Source organism: Kogia breviceps, chromosome 6 (genome assembly GCF_026419965.1).
Source record: "Kogia breviceps isolate mKogBre1 chromosome 6, mKogBre1 haplotype 1, whole genome shotgun sequence".
NCBI classification, from domain to species: domain Eukaryota; kingdom Metazoa; phylum Chordata; class Mammalia; order Artiodactyla; family Physeteridae; genus Kogia; species Kogia breviceps.
In genome coordinates this window covers 44,941,932-44,964,237 of record NC_081315.1, presented here as the reverse complement: position 1 = coordinate 44,964,237, position 22,306 = coordinate 44,941,932, and the positions used below count along the sequence as shown (strand labels likewise).

The window sequence follows — 22,306 nt, the reverse complement described above, 5'->3', positions numbered from 1 at the left end:
ATTTTTAAAATCTTCGTGATTTTTCGTCTTTGGAACTGGAAAAAAACACAAAATCGAATGCCGCAGACATATGGCCACAATAAAAACTTTAACATCTTTATTAGAGTTTAATTGCTTTACAATGGTAAAAACCTTTTATTAATACATCTTCTTGGCTTTTTTTCATGTGTCATTATTTGTGCAACAGCATTAAAAAGCGAAAACTTTAATTGGCTAGATCCAAAGCTTGAGAGTGTAGAAGCAGCCACCGCTTCAACCACTTGAAGCGTCAGCCCACAACTTGCGCATGTGCAGTTCTAGCCGGCAGCAAACCTTAACCTACACTTTGCGCAGGCGCAGAATTAATTTGGACCTTTTTTTTTTTTTTTCCCTTGCCCCCTGCCCCTCCCGCGCCGTGAGACGCAGAGTATTCTGGGAACGCCCGACACGGAAATGTTTTAGTTTGACGCTGCGTAGGTCTGTGGGCGCTTGACTTTTCTCTCAGTGGTTTTGAGAGTAAGCTTCTTGTGAACCGTTTGTCAATATGTGTGACGCACACGAGGGTAGGTGACCACTCAGAACACTCCGCGGCGACCCATCTAAGGGGGGAAACGTGGGTAGCTGGACGAATTGAGGATTTGCGGCCTCCTCCCTGGCCCGCTGCACCATGGCCCCAGTCGTTTCCCCACACTCCTGAGGCCGGGAACGAATCCGGGATTTTGAGAGGTGGAGGGAGCAGGGAACGTAGCCTTTATCATCTCGGTCAGGGTGACTTTTGTTCTCTCCTGTCTGCTCCTGGGTGAATCTGACACTCCTTTTCCATGTTGAAAATAGCGCGCAGAACCATGAGACAGGTTCCGTTGTTCCGACTTCGAAGCAAAGGACTCCTTTCTTGATTTTCCTTAAGGCCAGAGTTAATGAATTTATGAATAGTTGAATTTTTGAGCGTCAGCCTGTGCCAGGCGTTGTGCTAGGCTCTGGAAATACACCGGGGACAAAGAGTATTGAGAGGAGGGGAGCAGGGATTAGTCTGTTTTGGCGTTCCTTCATGCTGTTCACGTGCCTAAGTAAATTATCTTACAAGATGACTTGTCCATTTCCTCTTTCCACAAGATGACACAGTTCTAGGTGGCGTGTGTTTCACTGAACAGGATCAATATATCTCTTTTTTTTCTTTTTATATGTAGAATTCTTAGTCATGTCTAGTGTATTTTCATTATGTATGTTTAAAGTTACCAGTTCCATTCTCTACAGCTTCTATTTCTACGTCGTTTTCTTCTAGCTCCTTATACCGTGTTCACCCCTCACATTTCTCCTTATTTTCTCAGCTGCTTTGTGGAGAAAATAGAAGCAGAAGCTTAAACTATACTGTTTAAACTTCTGTCGCTTTTAATCTTGAGTTTAATTTATTAGCATCATTATTATAGTCTCTCTTTTTTTATATTCTCTTAACTTCTGTGTTGGAAAAAATGTTGAAAGTTTTTTTAGCTTAATTTTTGAGTAGGTAATATATTCTCATGGCTCACAAGCCATGAAAATGTGAAGTGTAAGGTCTTATTCTTGTCCACCATCTCTCCTATGTGAGCCCTCTCCATCGTAAGTAACCACTGTTCTTTAGAGTCATAAGTAACCACTGTTCTTAGATTCTTAGCTCTCCAGATGTTTTATTTATATTCAAGGAAATATATATATACTATATATATAGTGTATGTATACTATAGTATATATATACTATATATATATAGTATAGTATTCTTATTTTTTTTTTACAAGTTTAGTTTTGGCTGCGTTGCGCATGCTTTCTCTAGTTGTGGCGAGCAGGGGCTACTCTTTGTTGAGGTTTGTGGGCTTCTCATTGCGTTGGCTTCTATTGTTGAGGAGCACGAGCTCTAGGCGCACGGGCTTCAGTAGTTGGGGCACACGGGCTTTGTTGTTCGCGACATGTGGGATCTTCCCAGACCAGGGATCAAACCCATGTCTCCTGCATTGGCAGGTGGATTCTTAACCACTGCACCACCAGGGGAAGTCCCTACAAATATAGTATTCTGTTTTCCCCCTTTTTACAGACAAAAAGTAACTTCACATTTCTCTGCACTTTTATTTTTTGCTTTATTTATCTACTATATCCAGGAGATTTTCATATCATTACATAGAGAGCATCCTAATTTTTTTTCACAGCTACTTACTTTGTCTGGATATACCATAACTAAAGTTGTGTCTTGATGGATGATTGGGTTATTTCCAGTCTTTTTCTGCTTCAAACAATGCTGTAATGAGTAATCTTGTACATATCATTTTGTCCAATACAAGTATATCTGTAGGATAAATTTTTAGGTATAGAATTGTCAGGTCAGATAATGTACACGTTACACAAAATATTAACATTTTGCTAAATGGTGCCAGGTGACCACTGTAGAGATTGTGCTAATTAATATTCTCTTAACAATGTATAATAATCCTGTGGGAAAAGAGTAAATGTTATCTCAGTTATCAAGTTTGTTCCAGCATTGAGTCTTCATTCCATTCCTGCTTGTGTCCTTTGATCATTATTTGATATGCCCTCATCATTTTTTAGAGACTCTTTCTTCAGCTGGCTTCTTTCTGTGTGAAATATTAGATCTCTCTTGTCCTTAAGAAAGCAAGTTGAATGGTTTATTTCCTTTTTCTTCCAATATTTTGAGAAAATGAGTGACTTCTCAATTGATAAATAAGATGGACATTTTTTAAACCTTATCTAAACCCTGTGGTAGTCAACACTGTTGATGACTTTCTCATGGAAAGTCATTCCTTCTATCTGCAACATGACTCTCACTTAATTCTTCTTACCTTTTTGGCTTTTTTTCTCTTTCTCTTCTGCTGTTCACATTATCCCTGGATGAGTTCATCCCTTCTCCATGGCTTCAGTTTCCATACGTGGATGAGTTCTGAGTACAGTCAGCCCTCCATATCAATAGGTTCTGCATCTGGGAATTTAACCTCGGATGGAAAATATTTGGGAAGAAAGTGCCAGGAAGGAAAACTTGAATTTGCCTTGAGCTGATAACTATTCATAGGAGTGCCTTGTTTTATTTTGCACCGCTTTTTGTGCTTCACATTACTGCATTCTTTACAAATTTAGGTTTATGGCAACCCTGGATTGAGCAAGTCTGTTGATGCCATTTTTAAACAGCATTTGTTCACTTCACGTCTCTATCAGATTTTGGTAATTCTTGCAATATTTCAGACTTTTTCATTATTATATTTGTTATGGTGATCTGTAATCAGTGATCTTTGATTTTACTACTATGAGTCTCTGAAAGATCAGATGATAGTTAGCATTTTTTCACAAAAAAGTATTTTTTAATTAAGTTATCTACATAATTTTTTAGACATAATGCTATTACATAATTAATAGACTATGGTGTAGTATAAACATAACTTTTACATGCCCAACAGACTTTCTGTCTTGTTCAATTGATCTGTATTTGTTTTTGTGCCAGTACCATACTGTTTTGATTACTGTAGCTTTCTAGTATAGTCTGAAGTCAGGGAACCTGACTCCTCCAGTGGCATTTTTCTTTCTGAGAATTGCTTTGGCTATTCGGGGGTCTTCATTGGTACCATACAAATTTAAAAAAAATTTGTTCTGGGGCTTCCCTGGTGGCACAGTGGTTGAGAATCTGCCTGCTAATTCAGGGGGCATGGGTTCGAGCCCTGGTCTGGGAGGATCCCACGTGCCACGGAGCAGCTAGGCCCATGAGCCACAACTACTGAGCCTGCGCATCTGGAGCCTGTGCTCCTCAACAAGAAAGGCCGTGATAGTGAGAGGACCACGCACCGCGATGAAGAATGGCCCCCACTTGCCACAACTAGAGACAGCCCTCACACAGAAACGAAGACCCAACACAGCAAAAATAAATAAATAAATTAATAAACTCCTACCCCCAACATCTTCTAAAAAAAATTTCTAATTTTGTGAAAAATGTGTAAAAATGTAATTTGATAGGGGTTGCACTGAATCTGTAAATTTCCTTGGGTAGTATACTCATTTTGACAATATTGATTCTTCCAATCCAAGAACAGGATATATCTTTACATCTGTTTGTGTCATCTTCCATTTCTTTCATTAGTGTCTTAAAGTTTTTGGAGTACAGATCTTTTGTTTCCTTAGATAGGTTTATTCCTAGTTATTTTATTCTTTGGATGTGATGGTAAATGGGATTGTTTCCTTAACTTTTCTTTCTGATCTTTCATTGTTAGTGTGTAGAAATGCAAGAGATTTCTACGTATAAATTTTGTATTCTGCAACTTTAGCGGAATTCTTTTTTATTTTTTAATTTTTCAGTTTTATTTTTTTATACAGCAAGTTCTTATTAGTTATTCATTTTATAAATATTAGTGTATATATGTCAATCCAGTCTCCCAATTCATCAGACCACCACCACCTCCCCCCCCCCCCACCGCCACTTTCACCTCTTGGTATCCATACGTTTGTTCTCTACATCTGTGTCTCAATTTCTGCTCTACAAACCAGTTCATCTGTACCATTTTACTAGGTTCTACATATATGCGTTAATATACGATATTTGTTTTTCTAACTTACTTCACTCTGTATGACAGTCTCTAGATCCATCCACGTCTCTACAAATGACCCAATTTCATTCCTTTTTATGGCTGAGTAATATTCCATTGTATATAAGTACCACATCTTCTTTATTCATTCGTCTGTCGATGGGCGTTTAGGTTGCTTCCATGTCCTGGCTATTGTAAATAGTGCTACAGTGAACATTTGGGTGCATGTGTCTTTTTGAATTATGGTTTTCTCTGCATATAGGCCCAGTAGTGGGATTGCTGGGTCATATGGTAATTCTATTTTTAGTTGTTTAAGGAACCTCCATACTGTTCTCCATAGTGGCTGTATCAATTTACATTCCCAACAGCAGTGCAAGAGAGTTCCCTTTTCTCCACACCCTCTCCAGCATTTGTTGTTTGTAGATTTTCTGATGATGCCCATTCTAACTGTTGTGAGGTAATATCTCATTGTAGTTTTGATTTGCATTTCTCTAACAATTAGTGATGTTGAGCAGCTTTTCATGTGCTTCTTGGCCATCTGTATGTCATCTTTGGAGAAATGTCTATTCTTCTGCCCATTTTTGGATTGGGTTGTTTGTTTTAACACTGAGCTGCATGAGCTGTTTATATATTTTGGAGATTAATCCTTTGTCCGTTGACTCATTTGCAAATATTTTCTCCCATTTTGAGAGTTGTCTTTTTGTCTTGTTTGTAGTTTCCTTTGCTGTGCAAAAGCCTTTAACTTTCATTAGATCCGATTTGTTTATTTTTGTTTTTATTTTCATCACTCTAGGAAGTGGATCAAAAAAGATCTTGCTGTGATTTATGTTAAAGAGTGTTCTTCCTATGTTTTGCTCTGAGAGTTTTAATGTGTCTGGTCTTACATTTAGGTCTTTAATCCATTTTGAATTTATTTTTGTGTATGGTGTTAGGGAGGTTTCTAATTTCATTCTTTTATATGTAGCTGTCCAGTTTTCCCAGCACCACTAATTGAAGAGACTGTCTTTTCTCCATTGTATATCGTTGCCTTCTTTGTCATAGATTAGTTGACCACAGGTGCATGGGTTTATCTCTGGACTTTCTATCCTGTTCCATTGATCTATATTTCTGTTTTTCTGCCAGTACCGTATTATCTTGGTTACTATAGCTTTGTAGTATATTCTGAAGTCAGAGAGTCTGATCCCTCCAGCTCTGTTTTCTTCCCTCAAGGGCACTTTGGCTATTCAGGGTCTTTTGTGTCTCCATACAACTTTTAAGATTTTTTTGTTCTAGTTCTGTAAAAAATGCCATTGGTAATTTGATAGCGATTGCCTTCTATCTGTAGATTGCTTTGGGTAGTATAGTCATTTTCACAGTATTGATTCTTCCAATCCCAGAACATGGTATATCTCTCCATCTGTTTGTATCATCTTTAGTTTGTTTCATCAGTGTCTTATAGATTTCTGCCTACAGGTCTTTTGTCTCCCTAGGTAGGTTTATTTCTAGGTATTTTATTCTTTTTGTTGCAGTGGTAAATGGAAATGCTTCCTTAATTTCTCTTTCAGATTTGTCATCATTAGTGTATAGGAATGCAAGTGATTTCTGTGCATTTATTTTGTATCCTGAAACTTTACCAGATTCACTGATTAGCTCTAGTAGTTTTCTGGTGGCATCTTTAGGATTGTCTATGTAAAGTGTCATGTTGGGCTTCCCTGGTGGCGCAGTGGTTGAGAATCTGCCTGCCGATGCAGGGGACACGGGTTTGTGCCCCGGTCCGGGAATATCCCACATGCCGTGGAGCGGCTGGGCCTGTGAGCCATGGCCACTGAGCCTGCGCGTCCGGAGCTTGTGCTCTGCAACGGGAGAGGCCACAACAGTGAGAGGCCCGCGTACCACAAAAAAAAAAAAAAAAAAAAAAAAAAAAATGTCATGTCATCTGCAAACAGTGACACTTTTAGTTCTTCTTTTCCAATTTGTATTCCTTTTATTTCTTTTTCTTGTGGGTGTTGAATTTTGTCAAAAGCTTTTTCTGCATATATTGAGATGATCATATGGTTTTTCTTCTTCAGTTTGTTAATACGGTGTTCACACTGATTGATTTGCATATATTGAAGAATCCTTGCATATCTGGGATAAATCCCACTTCATGGTGTATGATCCTTTTTTTTTTTTTTTTTTTTTTTTTGTGGTACGCGGGCCTCTCACTGTTGTGGCCTCTCCCATTGCGGAGCACAGGCTCCGGACGCGCAGGCCCAGCGGCCATGGCTCACGGGCTTAGCTGCTCTGCGGCATGTGGGATCTTCCCGGACCAGGGCACGAACCCGTGTCCCCTGCATCGGCAGGCGGATTCTCAACCACTGCGCCACCAGGGAAGCCCCCTCTCTATATTTTGATATATATGATTGCTTTAAGTTGCTGGTCTCTTAATTGCAAATGCATTTCAAATATCTTAGATTTGTACTCTTCTCCTGATTGCTGGTTTTGACTTCATATTTTGTGTGTGGATGATTTCCTACCTTTACTGTATGTTTATCTTTACTGGTGAGCTTTGTCATTGGTAATTTTCTTGGCTCTAGTTGTGGCCTTTTCCATCTAGAGAAATTCCTTTAGCATTTGTTGTAAAGCTGGTTTGGTGGTGCTGAATTCTGTTAGCTTTTGCTTGTCTGTAAAACTTTTGATTTCTCTGTCAAATCTGAACAAGAGCCTTGCTGGGTAGAGCATTCTTGGTTGTAGTTTTTCCCTTTTGATCACTTTAAATATATCATGGCACTCCCTTCTGACCTGCAGAGTTTCTGGGGAAAAAAATAGCTGATAGCCTTATGGGGATTCCCTTGTATGTTATTTGTTGCTTTTCCCTTGTTGCTTTTAACAGTTTCTCTGTGTTTTTAATTTTTATCAGTTTTATTAATATGTGTCTCAGAGTGTTTCTCCTTGGGTTTATCCTGTATGGAACTCTCTGCACTTCCTGGACTTGAGTGATTGTTTCCTTTCCTATGTTAGGGAAATTTTTGGCTATTATCTCTTCAAATATTTTCTCAGGCCTTTTTCTCTCTCTCTCCTTCTGGGACCCCTATGATGCAAATGTTGGCGCATTTAATGTGTCCCAGAGGTCTCTTAGACTGTCCTCATTTATTTTCATTTTTCTTTCTTTATTCTGTTCCACAACAGTGATTTCCACCAATCTGTTTTCCAGTCTTGTTTATTCTGCAATTGATTCCTTCTGGTGTATTTTTAATTTCAGTTATTGTATTGTTCATCTCTATGTCTTTGTTTTTTAAATCTTCTAGCTCTTTATCCTCTTGTATCCTCTTGTATCCTCTCGGTCTGTAGCTCCATTCTTTTTCTGAGATTTTGGACTATCTTTGCTATCATCACTCTGAATTCTTTTTCAGGTAAGTTGAGTATCTCCACTTCACTTAGTTCTTTTTGGGTTTTGTGTGGTTTCTTTGTCTGGAACATATTTCTCTGCCATCTCATTTTGTCTTAACTTTCTGTGTTTGTGGTCTTTGTTCCTCAGGCTGCAGGATTGTAGTTCCTTTTGCTTTTGGTGTGTGCCCCCAGTGGGTGAGGTTGGTTTAGGGGCTTATGCAGGCTTCCTGGTGATAGGGACTGGTGCCTGCCCACTGGTGTGTGGAGCTGGGTCTTATCCTTCAGGTGGGCAGTGGTGTGTTTATAAGCAGCTGTTGGTTCAGGATAACTTTAGGCAGCCTGTCTGCTGATGGGTAGGGCTGCGTTCCCACCCTGTTGATTGTTTGGCCTGAGACATCCCAGCACTGGAGCCTGTAGGCTTTCGGGTGGGGCAGGTCTTGGTGCCAAAGTGGCAACCTCAGGGACCTCTACCACTAGTGGCCTTGACCCTGGTGTGAGCTACAGCCAACCCCCTCCGCCCCAGGAGACACCCCAAGACCTGCAGGTACATCTGGCCTAGACTCCTGTGGAGTCACTGCTTTGCCCTGGGTCCCAGTGCATGTGAAAACATGTGTGCTCCCTCCAAGAGTGGAGTCTGTATTTCCCCCAGTCCTGTGGAGATCCTGCACTCAATCCCTGCTGACCTTCAAAGCCAAATGCTCTGGGGGCTCCTTCTCCTGTTGCCAGTCCCCCGCTGGGGAGCCTGACGTGGGACTCAGAACTCTCATTCCTGTGGGAGAACCTCTGTGATATAATTATTTTCCAGTTTGTGGGTTGCCTGCCTGGCAGGTATGGGATTGATTATATCGTGAAAGTGCCTCTCCTACCATCTCATTATGGCTTCTTCTTTTTCTTTGGATGTAGAATATCTTTTTTGGTAGGTTTCCATCTTTTTTGTTAGTGGTTGTTCAGCAGTTAGTTGTAATTTTGGTGTTTTTGTGAGAGGAGTTGAGATCAAGTCCTTCTACTCCCCCATCTTGTCCTTATCTCCACAACACACTTATTCTTTTACATAAGAAGATGAGACTAATAGTAGGACCAGTGCACACTAATTTTTCAAATGCTCTGTTGTTTAAGTACCTATTATTGCATAGCTACCCCAAAATTTGGCCGTGTAAAAATTAATTTAATATGTTCATGGATTCAGTGGGTCAGGAATTTGGACAGAGCATAGTAGGAATGGCTCGTCTGCTGCCTGATGTCAGTGGTTGAACTGAGAAGTCTCAAAGGCTGAGTGTTGACAGCTGGGGGTTGGGTGATCTTGGAGTGTTTACTCACATGTCTGGCATCCAACCTTGGAAAACACAAGGACTAGGATTGCTGACTAGAGCATCTGTAGGTGGCCTCTCCATATGGTTTGGGCTTCCTCACCCAAGTATACCAGCCTTAGAGTAGTAGAACTTCTTAATGGCAGCTCAGGGCTCCAGAAGAAAGTGTCTCAGCAAACAAGGTGGAACCACATTGCCTTTCCCAACCTAGCTTCTAAAGTCATGTAGCATTGTTTTAGCTGTATTCTCTTGGTTATAGGAGAGTAAAAAATCCACTCACATTCAAGGGAAGCAAAGATAGACCCTTATATCTTGGTAGTAGGAGTGTCAAGACCACTTGTATTATTATAAAGGAGCATGTGGAATGGATGATATGGTTGTGATCATCTTTGGAAAATACAGCCTGTTATCCCTGTCCATGTATGAAGTGTTGCTGTAATAGACAGCCCACCTTAAGGTATTGCCCAGCTATTGGAGTCCTTTGCTGGCTGTACCCTCTTACCCAAATGTCTCCAAGGAGCCTGTTGGTCAGAGGACTATGACCTTGTTCCTAGTTATCAATAGTTAGCTATTAATGAGAATTACATGGACTTTCTGGAGAAGATGGAATACTTAAAATTCACACAATGTACACTGAACCTTTGTCATGAAGCCTCTTAGTGTGTTGGGAGAATACCTGTGTAACGTAGACATATGTATACATAGATCTATGAATATTATTTCATTACAATTCAGTTAATGTAATTGAAATTTTAGAAAAGTGGGGTAGAAGGATTGTTTTTTACTTAGGAGATAGTTACACGTTTCTGCTACATCACATAATAGGAGCAAGTTGTTAACTGGTTGCATTTCACTGAAAGTGAGAATATTTTTGTTTTTTGTAGCTATGCAGTATGATGATGAGGAGGATGAAATCCCCCAGATTTGTGGCAAGAGGCATGCTGGATTGTAATCAGGTAACTTTTTAGACCAAACTGAAACAACTTTAAAAAGCACTATAACCTATACAGGGATTTCCTGCTAATTCTGTTTTTGAAAATTAAATGTTCTATATGAAATGCTGCATGAGAGCTGGTTTCTCATTTTATTTATTTATTTAAATATTTAACTTTAACTTTTGAAGTATTTCCAACCTTCACAAAAGTTACACAAAGAAATCATGTATGTACTTCACTCAGATTCCACAAATGTTAACCTTTATTACATTTTCTTTGTCTTTTCCTTTTTCTCTCTCTTTACATATATTTATTTTCTGAAACATTTGAGTAATTTGGTTACATAAGATCATTCTTTTACGTACTCATAATAGAACTCATCAAAATCAGGAAATTAATATTAACACAGTTATCTTATTTAATCTAGAAACCATATCCAAATTCTGCCAGTTGTCCTACTAATGTTGTTTATAACAAAATAAAAAAATTTTTTTTGATCCTGGATCCAACATAAGAGCACATAGTGCAGTTAGTTTTCATGCCTTATTTTTTTGTCTTCCATAATCTACGACAGTTTCTCACTCTTTTTCTGTTTTTCCTTACCTTGACATTTTTGAACAAAACAGGCCAGTTACTTTTTACAATGCCACTCAGTTTGGGTTTCCTCATAATTAGATTCAGATGATTACTTTTGGAAACAGTGACTTTTCTGCTCTTAGTGCATTATATCAGGAGGCACATGATGCCTATTAGGTGCTATTAATTTGTCCTTTGTTTTCTTGTTATTTTAAATGGATGAAGTTACAGTAGGTGGTAGTATTTAAACCCAAATTCCCATTCAATTCTGAGTATAATTAACTGTAATAAAAGTCAGTAAGAAGCCTTACATATAGGTAAGAAGAGTAACTTTTAAATAAATAAAGTAACATCCTGCTATGGGATGTAAAATGTAAAAACTCTCCTCTCTTACCAAACTGACAGTTGCTTTGTATGTAGTAACATTATGATGCCTCTTTGAGCCTTGCCATCTCCAAGATGCACATCCTCTCGGTTGACCCTCTCTCCTTTTTCAAAGAACACATGCTTCTGACATTCTACTAGTTGTATTTGGAGGATAAGTGAACCTGTCTTGAACATTGTTTTGTTAAAAATCTATTGAGTTTTTGGTGCATAAGTACATATCTACTTTCCCTATTAAACATGACTATAAAAACTTCTTACTGAGATATTTTATATTTTCTGTGATGTTTGAGTATTAAACACCAAGAGACATTTTATTAGGAAATGCCTGTATTCTGTAGGGTATGCCTATATTTTGTAATCTCTAGGGAGAAAGAATGTTTTGATCTTAGCCAAAAGAGAATTGTTTTCAATGTATGTGACAGGTTGTTCAAGGATAAAATACTCTATTTGACCAGTCATTGCATTTAACATTTGTTACAAAATAAATTATTAGATGCTTATAGTTGAATTTATTATAGGTGCTTTGGCTATTGTGAGATGACATTTTGTTTTTTCACTATTTAATATCGAGTGATCTGTCTCAGGCATTGTGAATGTGATATTACTTAATATCACCAATGATTTCAGTAAGATGATATCTTGTACAATTATGATGGTAGATAGCATAAATATGAACTATTCATAGAGTTTAGGTGTTTAAAGAATAGCATTTGAATGAAGTACTACTGTTCTAATGATTTGGGGGAAAGTAACTATGGTTCAGCTTCCTGGGGGACTGAAACTTGTTCATAGTGTAAAGATTTTTCATTGTAAATTGTCCATAAAAACCATTCCTATTTATCTTACGGACAGTGCCTTCTAGGTGCTTCTTACATATCGATGGCTAACCCAGATCATTGTGAGAAATTTTTCTTTCCTGTCAGCTCATAGTCTCTACTGAAGGAAATTGCCCCCACCATTTTTGAGGCCATACCTTGTTACAGGGATGATTGTGTACTCTGTTCTCTACCATAGGATCTGACTTCTAATATTGTTGGCCATGGTGGATTGAATCAGGGTGGGACTTTGACCCAAAGCCAGCCAGTCTGTAGGCTGGCCAGTAACCTGTGTGGTGACCTGATGATGTCAAAGTGGGAGGCTGATGATTAGTTGGGCTACACATGTTGTTTCAGAAAATTAATCTGAGGATGGGGGAGTTAGTTACTAAGGAGAGGAGGCTAGAAGCTAAGTCCAGCTATGCAGCTCTTCCTGTGTGGTGGTGAGGGGAGAGATTCCTCTTGCACTTATATCTACTTGTATCTTCATTGTATATCTCCTTCCCCATCTCTGACATGAACAAGTGTCTATTCCTTATAAACAGTACATCTACTCTTTTAGATTCTTTGTTCTTTTTTAAGGCATCATTCTGTGATTTCTCTATCTACACTACTAATTCTGATCTCTCACCCTTGCTCCATTTGTTATCATCAGTCATTTGCTGAATATTTTCACTTCAGTGACTTATTCTCATCTTACCTTTAACATATTCAAAATAGAATAATTTTAACCTAAAGTTGAAATTCTTACCCATTCCATATTTTAGTCATTGATATATCATCATCCTCACAGTCATTCAAATTAGAGTTCTTTTTTTTTTTACAAGAAATGCTGTTTAACTTTTGAGGTAATAAAAAAGTAAAATAACAATGAAATATTTTGTTTTTACATGTCATGTTGAATCAGACAACAACTTAAACAAAATCCTTTGTTCTCAGAGTATATGGAAATGAGCAATCCTCCATACTCATAACAGAAATGTTAAGTGGCACAAATCTCTGAACAGCATTTGGGCAATTTAAATATTAAACATTAATTCCAATGAATCATACATTTTCTGAAGAAAATAATTATATACATCAGCTTATAAGAGTTTGCAAAGGGTGTTTATCTCCAAGTTGTTTATGGTAGAGGAAAATAAAAGGGAGGAAACAATCTAGCAACCTATATGTTTATCAAGAGGAAATTGTTGTATTATGGTACGAACATTAAAGGAAAGATAAAAGCCTTTAAAATTATAGTGCAAATAATTATTTGTGGTCATGGAAGTTGACTATGGCATACTGTCAAATTAAGAAAGCAGTTTCAAACAAGGTTTATAGCATGATTCCATTTTTTCTTAAATCATGTGTATAAGTATAGATACAAATTTGGGAGGAGATGCAAGAAATTTTAACAGAAGATCTGTCTGCATAATAGGACTATGTGTTGCCGTAAGTTTTTCATTGTCCATAATTTTTTCATTGTCTAAAGATACTTTAAATTTAGAAAATGTGCAATGAATATACATATAGTTCATACAAAAAAACAGAAATAGATTTTCTCATTCTTTCATAGCTGAAGTATCGCCACGGAAGACTTTTTTTTTTTTTTTTTTTTTTGTGGTACGCGGTCCTCTCACCACTGTGGCGTCTCCTGCAGCGGAGCACAGGCTCCGGACGCGCAGGTCCAGTGGCCACGGCCCATGGGCCTAGCCGCTCCACGGCATATGGGATCTTCCCGGACCGGGGCACGAACCCGCGTACCCTGCATCGGCAGGCGGACTCTCAACCACTGCGCCACCAGGGAAGCCCGGAAATATTTTTAATATTTCTTTTGTACTGATAATATATGAAACAGAAGACTTGAATATATGGTTACAGGAAACAATGAAGCAGAGGAAAAAAAACATAAAACAACAACAACAAAACTATTTTCTAGACACCTTTGGTATGAGAGATTAGAATTTTAAAAGTAATTAAATGTAAATAAATAACTCTTGCGTCTATTTCTAAAGTGGATTTCAAACAGCACACAGTAAAAGTCAGTATAATAAAACCCTTTTTAAAAAGTATAGAGGAGGGGGCTTCCCTGGTGGCGCGGTGGTTGAGAATCTGCCTGCCGATGCAGGGGACACGGGTTCGTGCCCCAGTCCGGGAAGATCCCACGTGCCGCAGAGCGGCTGGGCCCGTGAGCCATGGCCGCTGAGCCTGCACGTCCGGAGCCTGTGCTCCGCCATGGGAGAGGCCACAACAGTGAGAGGCCCGCGTACCGCAAAAAAAAAAAAGTATAGAGGAGGGCTTTCCTGGTGGCGCAGTGGTTGAGAGTCCGCCCGCTGAGGCAGGGGACACGGGTTCGTGCCCTGGTCTGGGAAGATCCCACATGCTGAGGAGCGGCTAGGCTTGTGAGCCAAGGCCGTTGAGCCTGTGTGTCCGGAACCTGTGCTCCGCAACGGGAGAGGCCACAACAGTGAGAGGCCCGCATATGGCAAAAAATAATAATAATAATAAATTTAAAAAATATATATATAATTATATTTATTGTTATGAGCACTATATCAAAATTAGAAAAATATACCATATTATAATTAGATGGTGTGCCTCTATAAAAATAACCGAGGTTCTAAGATTCACTTATTTTTCCTCCAAAGAAAAATAAATAGCTTTGTTTACAAAACCTTTGATAATAATGTTTACTAAACTAAGCAGCCATCAGCTGGGATTTGAAATTTACTGAGGACGATTCAGGCAGAGATCACTAACATCCCCCAAGCTGCTACAAGCACTGGCTGGTACATTAAGTTTTCCTCTCCTACGGCCTCTGGACCAGGGCGATGTTGAGCGGCTTGGAGTCCAAGATGCGGCCATTCATCTCAGTCATTGCTTTAGTGGCCTTCTCAGGAGAGGACAAGCAGATCAGGCCAAACCCTTTGCTTCGCCCTTCTTCCTGCATTACCTTGACTCTGCTAATTGATCCAAATGAAGAAAATTCCCTCCGTAGCTTTTCATCATCAATGGTCTCATCCAGGTTCTTAATATAGAGCTTTGTCCCCCGGCACCGCCGAAATCTTTCCTGTTTCAGCTGCTCAAACATTAGCTTTAACTCAGCCTGTCGCTCTGCTTTCTTTTGTGCCCGGCCTACAAAAAGCAGTTGTCCATTTATGTCCTTTCCATTGATTTCTTCAGCAGCCTTTTTGGCAGCCTCATGGCTATCAAAACTCACAAAGCCAAAGCCTTTGGATTTCCCACTGGAATCTGTCATCACCTTAACACTCAGGGTTTTTCCATATTTGCTGAAAACTTCCCTCAGTCTCTCATCATCCATGTCATCTCTGAAGTTGTTTTTTTTTTCGTTTTTTGTGGGGTTTTTTTTGCGGTATGCAGGCCTCTCACTGTTGTGGCCTCTCCCGTTGTGGAGCACAGGCTCCGGATGCGCAGGCTCAGCGGCCATGGTTCACAGGACTAGCCGCTCCGCGGCATGTGGGATCTTCCCAGACCGGGGCACGAACCCATGTCCCCTGCATCGGCAGGCGGACTCTCAACCACTGCACCACTAGGGAAGCCCCATCTCCAAAGTTTTTGATGTTAACATTGGTGAGTTAACTCACTGGCTTTGTTCTGGAGCTCAGCTTCCCAATCTTTGCGGCTTTTGAATCTGCCAACAAACAGCCTACAGTCCTTAAGCAGTGCCCCATTCATCTCCTGGATGGTCCTGTCGGCGGTAATCTGGTTCTGAAAATGCACGAACGCATAGCCCCTGGAGCCGTGATCATCACTCATCACCTTGGAGGACAGGATCTTCCCAAAAGATGAAAAGTGTTCATAAAGGGTTTTGTTATCAATGGATTTGTCCAGATTCTTGATGAACATGTTCCCAATTCCATATTTCCTCAAGCAGGTGTCATGCTGAGACCACATGAGACGGATGGATTTACCCTTTATCGGGTCAAAGTTCATGGTGTCCAGGGCCTTCTGGGCATCTGCCAGCTGCAGAAAGTTCACGTAGGCATAGCCCAGAGAGCAGCGGGTGATCAGGTCCCTGCAGATGTGGATGGACAGCACGGGCCCCACAGTGCTGAACTTCTTGAACAGCAGGTCCTCGGTGACGTCCGGGTGGAGGTCACCCACGTACAGGGAGGCCTGGCGATACTTGGCTGCTACATGCATCTCCTGGTTCCTCACCACCACAAGCCGGTCCCTAAGGAGCTCCTGGAGTGACTTCTGCAGGAGGGTGGCCCGAGCTCATGCGTGGTGGCCTCAAAGTCAGCACTCTGAGGCCAGGCAATGCGGTTCATTCATGTACAGCTCCGCAGGCTCGGGCAGCACCCTCAGTGAAAAGCCCCTCAGCAACCAGTCTGGCCAACCTTGGAAGGGGGCGACAGAACCTTGAAATCTCAAAGAAAGATTCCTAGGTCAAGCCAGTCCTTCCCGCCACTTGGTGAGGAATCTTCAAGTGGCGGGCTGGCCCTCCATCTCAGTGCTCTCCACAGCCGTTCTACGGTGGCTGGTTTCTGACTAAAAATAGGCCTTGCTCAGGCCGGTTTAAAGTTACAGCCGCCTGGGGAAAGAATTCCACAAGTGGCGTCTGAGGTGGCTGCCCGGGTCATGTCGCGTGGGCGGTGGGCACGGGGCCCCGGAGCCCCGAACTGCCCGGGACTGGGTCGTGCAGGCGCTGCCGGCCGCACGCACCCTGACCAACCCCGGCCGCTTTCCTCCCTGCAGACCCCTCCTAGAGTTCTTATTTTACCTTTTTTTAATCCTTTTTAAAAATTATATAAGTTTCAGGAATACAGCATTATAGTTCGATATCTGTATATACAACAGAGTGATCACCACTGTAGTCTAGTTACCATCCATCATTGTACAGTTGACACCCTTCACCCATTTCAGCTACCCCTCAACTCCCTTCCCCTCTGGTAACCATTAATCTGTTTCCTGTTATCTGTGAGTTTGTTTTTCTGTTCTTTTGTTTGTTGGTTGGTTTGGGTTTTGTGGGGTTTTTTTTAGATTCCACATATGAGTGAAATCATATGGTATTTGTCCTCCATCTGACTTAGCATAATTATCTAAAGGTCCATTCGTGTTGTCATACTTATTTTTATCTTTGTGCATTTTCTTTAGTTTTATCTCCTGACACTTTTTTCAATAAATGTTTCAAACATATTGGATGAAATTGATATATAAAGGACATTTGTAAATTAGGGCTTTCTTATAGTTCTTAAGTTCTGTTGGAATTATTTTACCAATATGTCTCTTTCCCCCAGATTTAACTAAGTTCTACAGAGAAAGCATTCTTAGATACCACATAGTATTTTTTGTAATGATTTGTACAGAGTGGTTGGTATTTAATGATTAGTATTTATTGAATTTAATAATAATGGAAATGGGGAAATATGCTAGAAAACATCACTGATTTGTAACTGATTATGAACTCAACTATTTTTCCAGTTCCCATTTTGACAAGAAAGCCTTGGTCAGACAACAGCTGGATGCTTTTGATGAGTTTATTCAGATGTCTGTTCAAAGAATTGTGGAAGATGCTCCACCGGTAGACCTATAAGCGGAAACAGCATGCTAGTAGAGAAGTTGAAGAACCAGTAAAATGGTTATTCTAATAAAATAACATAAATAAAGAGTATTGACTTGAAATTTCAGTCCTTAACTCACCTGGCCTAACAGTTAGAAAAAAAAAGAAGAGGGTCTGTAGGTGTTTTTAGTAGTGTTCTTCTAGCATCATCAGTCACCTCCTGATTTATTCTTACTAATGGAGAGATGCATTTTTGCAAGTAATGTAAAACCCTAATCCTTATTCAGATAGTAAGTATTTAATAGCCAGTAAGACAGAACTCAGAGATATGATAGACTACTAAGAGAAGCAAGCCAGAAATAGTTAATATTTCTTCAGAAAAACCTCATTTTTTTCTTTCACAGTGTAAGGAATCATAAAAGAAAAAGTATGTGAAGGGCTTTTTCTCTTGATTATTTGTTGCATGAAATACATTATCATAACAATAGAAGATATAATAAAGGAAAAGTATCAATCATATTAGCTGTTTTAATTTTTCTAAATTCATTGTAGTCTTTGTTTTCACATATATATGTTTTTTTAGCATTGTTAAAATCATAGCGAGACTATAATTTTATTTAATTAACTTATTTTTAATATAAATTTATTTATTTATTTTTGGCTGCGTTGGGTCTTTGTTGCTGTGGGGGGGCATTCTCTAGTTGCAGTCAGCAGGGGCTACTCTTCGTTACAGTGCACGGGTTTCTCAGTCAGGTGGCTTCTCTTGTTGCAGAGCATAGGCTCTAGGCATGCGGGCTTCTGTAGTTGTGGCACGTGGGCTCAGTAGTTGTGGCTCACGGGCTCTAGAGCACAGGCTCAGTAGTTGTGGCACATGGGCTTAGTTGCTCCACAGCATGTGGGATCTTCCCAGACCAGGGATCAAACCCATGTCCCCTGCATTGGCAGGCAGATTCTTAACCACTGCACCAACAGGGAAGTCCCAAGGCTTTAATTTTAGAATCTAGTTTTACGTGAATGATAATGACTGACCCTAGTTTTTGAGTAGAGAGGCAGCATGATGGGCCTTGAGGGACAGGGAAAACTGAAAAACAAGGGGAAGTAGGGAGAGCCCCAGAAATAGAATTAGACAGAAAGAGAGAATATTACTTCCAGCCAGTTCAGTCCCTCTTTTCTGTAGCTTATCTTGTAAGGGCTGATGTATTACTCTCATTCTGGCTGGAGGTGCTGCACAGACTTTTGCTGTTAAGAACAAAAATAATTGGCACTTCTGGCACTGTGTTGGAAAATGGGCATAAAATGCCTTTTTTATACTTAGAGCATTTTCTCTTCATGGTCTTTGCAAAACAAGAGAGACAACAATATTATAATGTAGCATTTTCAAAGTGCCAGTGTCATAAGTACTTATGGAGGAAGAGATCTCTCAAGCTGGTATATCAGAGCCTAGAGGAAGAGATGGGAGGGACTTTAACTCTGAAGGGCAGGTTAGGACTTGTCTTAGTAGAGAAAAGGTACTTAATCATTTCAGCAAAAAGATACTTGGTATATCAATATTTGGCTTGCGGATAGATTTTAGGGACCATAACAGTCAGTATATGATTTTTGGTTTGATTTGTTTTTGATAGGTATTAGTGGAAGATAAGATGAAACCAGATTGTCACAGCCTTTGGATGTCAAGGGGAATTGTGGAAATATTGTCAAAGAATGTGCATGAAGCATTATTTTAGAAAGGTTACTTTGGAGATCATGTATACTTGGCATGGAGAGAGGCTGGAGTCAGATTAAAATCTTGGTATAGCTTGGGTTTCAGATAATAATGTCCTAGACTAGGGTGATAATAGAAATGAGTAGTTGGATGGCTGGCTTCCCTTTGACTCATTATCACCACCAGTTCTCTATGCTTTTTTCCTACTCCAGTTTGGGAAGCTTGGGTGTCAACAATTTACCTTTGATGGTCTGCTTACTCCCATCTTCTCCTCTGAGAATTGATCTAGAGAGAAATACACTATCCATTTATAATTGGAAAATTTTCATGGGTCTTGTTTTATTGGGCAGCAAATAGATATGTTATTGAAAACTTTTTTTTTTCTGCTAAGGGCTGAGCTATAGTCAGCCAGGGCTAGAAGTATTCAGTCCTTTATGTAGAGTAGTAATTAGGATTTTCTGTATGTTTAATTGAAGAGTTAGGTTTACTTTTTCTATGTTCTGTTGATGAGATTAGAGTATAGTTCTAATTGTCCAAATTTATCTTTTCTTTTTTTTCTGGTAACTGTACTGACCTGAATGAAGAAGAGGGCACATGAAACGGCTGTGTAGATCATTAGTGCAAATCCATTTTAATTGTTTCATATAAATTCAGAGCGTATGATACGTGTATAGTCTTTACTTACTTGCGATATATTAACTATTTTTTTGTCTTACACCTTAAGAAAGTGATGAATTATAAAACTTAATGTCTATGGAATATGGCTGTTGACTTTGGAGAGTACCCATATTAAAGTGGATTGATTTGGTCAGTTTATAGAGTTTCTTCTACTCAAAATGTTAATGGTGGTTTAAATGGAATCATCAAAACTTTTATGGAAAAAAATTATTTACCCTCTTCATGTTTTTGGTTTCATTTTAGCCAAGATATTTGCTGAAGTTTGAACAACTTTACCTCTCCAAGCCTATAAGAGATGGTGCTGCTTCACCAGTGTTGCCACGTGAAGCCAGATTAAGAAATCTCATGTAAGAAAGAGTTATTCCAGCAGCTGATATTGAAATACAGTTTAGAAAATGCAATTTTAACCAGTTGAGAGTTTTAACAATTACCTTACTATTAACTTGTGATCTGCTTTTTTTTTCTGCTCCACTTTATAACAGAAAGTCATTAAAGAAGGTGAAGGAACAACTTCAGATGCAGCATCAGAAAACTTTTATTGGTAAAGTTCCAGTTATGTTGCATTCAATTTACTGTCTACTAAATGGCTTAGCAGATCATGATCTTTGTGAGTTAAATGGATGCCTCTTGGATCCTGATGGCTACTTCATTATTAATGGATCAGAAAAGGTATAGTAGCATTATTTTATTTTATTTTTATAAATTTATTTTATTTTTATTTGTTTATTATTTTTGGCTGTGTTGGGTCTTTGTTGCTGTGCACAGGCTTTCTCTAGTTGCGGTGAGCAGGGGCTACTCTTCGTTATGGTGCGTGGGCTTCTCATTGCAGTGGCTCCTCTTGTCGCGGAGCATGGGCTCTGAAGCACGCAGGCTTCAGTAGATGCAGCATGTGGGCTCAGTAGTTGTGGCTCGTGGGCTCTAGAGCGCAGGGTTAGTAGTTGTGGTGCACAGGCTTAGTTGCTCCACAGCATGTGGGATCTTCCCAGGCCAGGGCTCGATCCCATGTCCCCTGCATTGGCAGGTGGATTCTTAACCACTGCACCACCAGGAAAGCCCTAGTAGCATTATTTTTTAAAAATTACACAATTATCATTAAGATTTAAATTATGAAAGTTGAAATTAAAAAGTAAGCTTTTCTACAGAATAATCTGAAAGTGGTAGTTGAATTATTTAGGGGGGGTGACAGCTGAATTTATGTAAACCAAAGTTTTATTTAGCTGTATATAATACGCACTAGACATTTGGTCAGTTGTTTGAACTTGTTTCTATGGAGGGTTTTTGCAAAATGGAGTTTGTAAAGTTCAAGAATTGATGTTTCAGTGAGCCTGTATGATGAGATTAAATTAAGATGCAGATTTCACTCTTCTTTCTACTTCAAGGGCCTTGTGGGTTTTATGGCTGTAACTTTTATTGTCCATATAGGTTCTGATTGCTCAAGAGAAAATGGCAACAAACACAACCTTTGTGTTTGCCAAAAAGGATTCTAAATATGCCTACACAGGAGAGTGTAGATCATGTCTGGAGAATTCTTTTGACCCACCATCTGGGTTAGCATACTGGCAAGAGGAGGACAGGTATGGACTATTACATGATATTGTTTGGGTTTATTCCTGTTTGTCTAGTTTTGTAAGTTACCAGACTGCATGTTTAGTCAAAAAGTTTTTCTGGAGCATATTATCAGCATTATATGCTAGGCATTTTATTATTTATTTACTACTGTGTAATAAATCACTCCAGTAGCAACATTTATCATCTCACAGTTTCTGGGTGTGGCTTAGTTGGGTCCTTTAGCTAAGCATCTCTCACAAGGCTTCAGTCAAGTTATTTGGGCTGCAGTCATCATCTTAAGGCTCGTTTGCATGGTTGTTGGCAGGAATCAGTTCCTTGCCGCTTGGCTCCCCTCCATACAGCAACTGATAACGTGGCAGCTCACTTTGGCAGAGAGAGTAATTAAGAAAATTTGTAGAACATAAGGGCAGAATGGAAGTCACCTTTTTTTTGGCTGCACCTCGAGGCTTGCAGGATCTTAGTTCCCCAACCAAGGATTAAACCTAGGCCCTGGCAGTGAAAGCGCTAAGTCCTAACCACTGGATTACCAGGGAATTCCTGGAAATCACCATCTTTTTATACCTTAATCTTGGAAGCAACATCCTCTCATTTTTGCCAAGTTCTATTTACTAGATGCAAGTCAGCACATCTAGTCCATATTCAAGGGAGGGGATTATACAAGGCAGTAATAGTAGGCAGGGATCATCGGGCACTATCTTAGTAGCTGCCTACCCTAGGCATGTTGCTTATAATAATGTAATATAATAACAGCTAGCATTTCTTGAATATTTGCTATGTGCCAATTATGTTACTCAGTTTGCTTGATTTAATATTTACAACTATATTGGGAATTTGTTGTAATCAACTCTTATTTAATTTCATGAACATTTTTATTAAAGTTTTTTGAATAAGGCATATGTGCACATTAAAATAGTTCAAAAATTACAAAAAAGGTATACTATCCATGAGATGGG

General features: G+C 39.5%; 2 protein-coding genes across 8 annotated transcripts in view; one reads left to right on the top strand and one right to left on the bottom strand.

Moving 5' to 3' along the window:
- The window catches only part of LOC131758722 (RE1-silencing transcription factor-like), a 161,613-nt gene that overhangs the window by 2,001 nt on the left and 137,306 nt on the right, over window positions 1–22,306 (top strand). For 2 of the 7 annotated variants that reach the window (XM_059067171.2, XM_067035749.1), the window contains exons 1-4: window positions 429–542; window positions 10,070–10,141; window positions 20,028–20,131; window positions 20,267–20,453. In XM_059067171.2, coding sequence (XP_058923154.2) covers window positions 10,079–10,141; window positions 20,028–20,131; window positions 20,267–20,453 — 354 coding nt within the window. In that variant the 5' untranslated portion in view covers window positions 429–542; window positions 10,070–10,078. Of the gene's footprint in view, window positions 1–391; window positions 543–10,069; window positions 10,142–17,445; window positions 17,483–20,027; window positions 20,132–20,266; window positions 20,454–21,206; window positions 21,359–22,306 lie in introns of those variants that run through there. The other 5 variants (XM_067035752.1, XM_067035754.1, XM_067035753.1 and 2 more) reach the window with 5 other exon arrangements.
- On the bottom strand, window positions 14,690–16,044 carry LOC131758724 (polyadenylate-binding protein 4-like). The gene is made up of 2 exons (XM_059067161.2): window positions 15,476–16,044; window positions 14,690–15,233 (listed from the first exon to the last, which is right to left on the bottom strand). The coding sequence occupies exons 1-2, from the start codon at window positions 16,042–16,044 to the stop codon at window positions 14,690–14,692; spliced, it is 1,113 nt and encodes a 370-aa protein (XP_058923144.1).

Bases quoted from the DNA above. Each gene is read 5' to 3' on its own strand.
- LOC131758724 (XM_059067161.2), bottom strand. From the start codon at position 16,044: ATGCATGTAGCAGCCAAGTATCGCCAGGCCTCCCTGTACGTGGGTGAC. The intron at 15,234-15,475 runs TCACCAATGTTA...AAACCCCACAAA, and splicing joins AACAAAGCCAGTGAGTTAAC to AAACGAAAAAAAAAACAACT.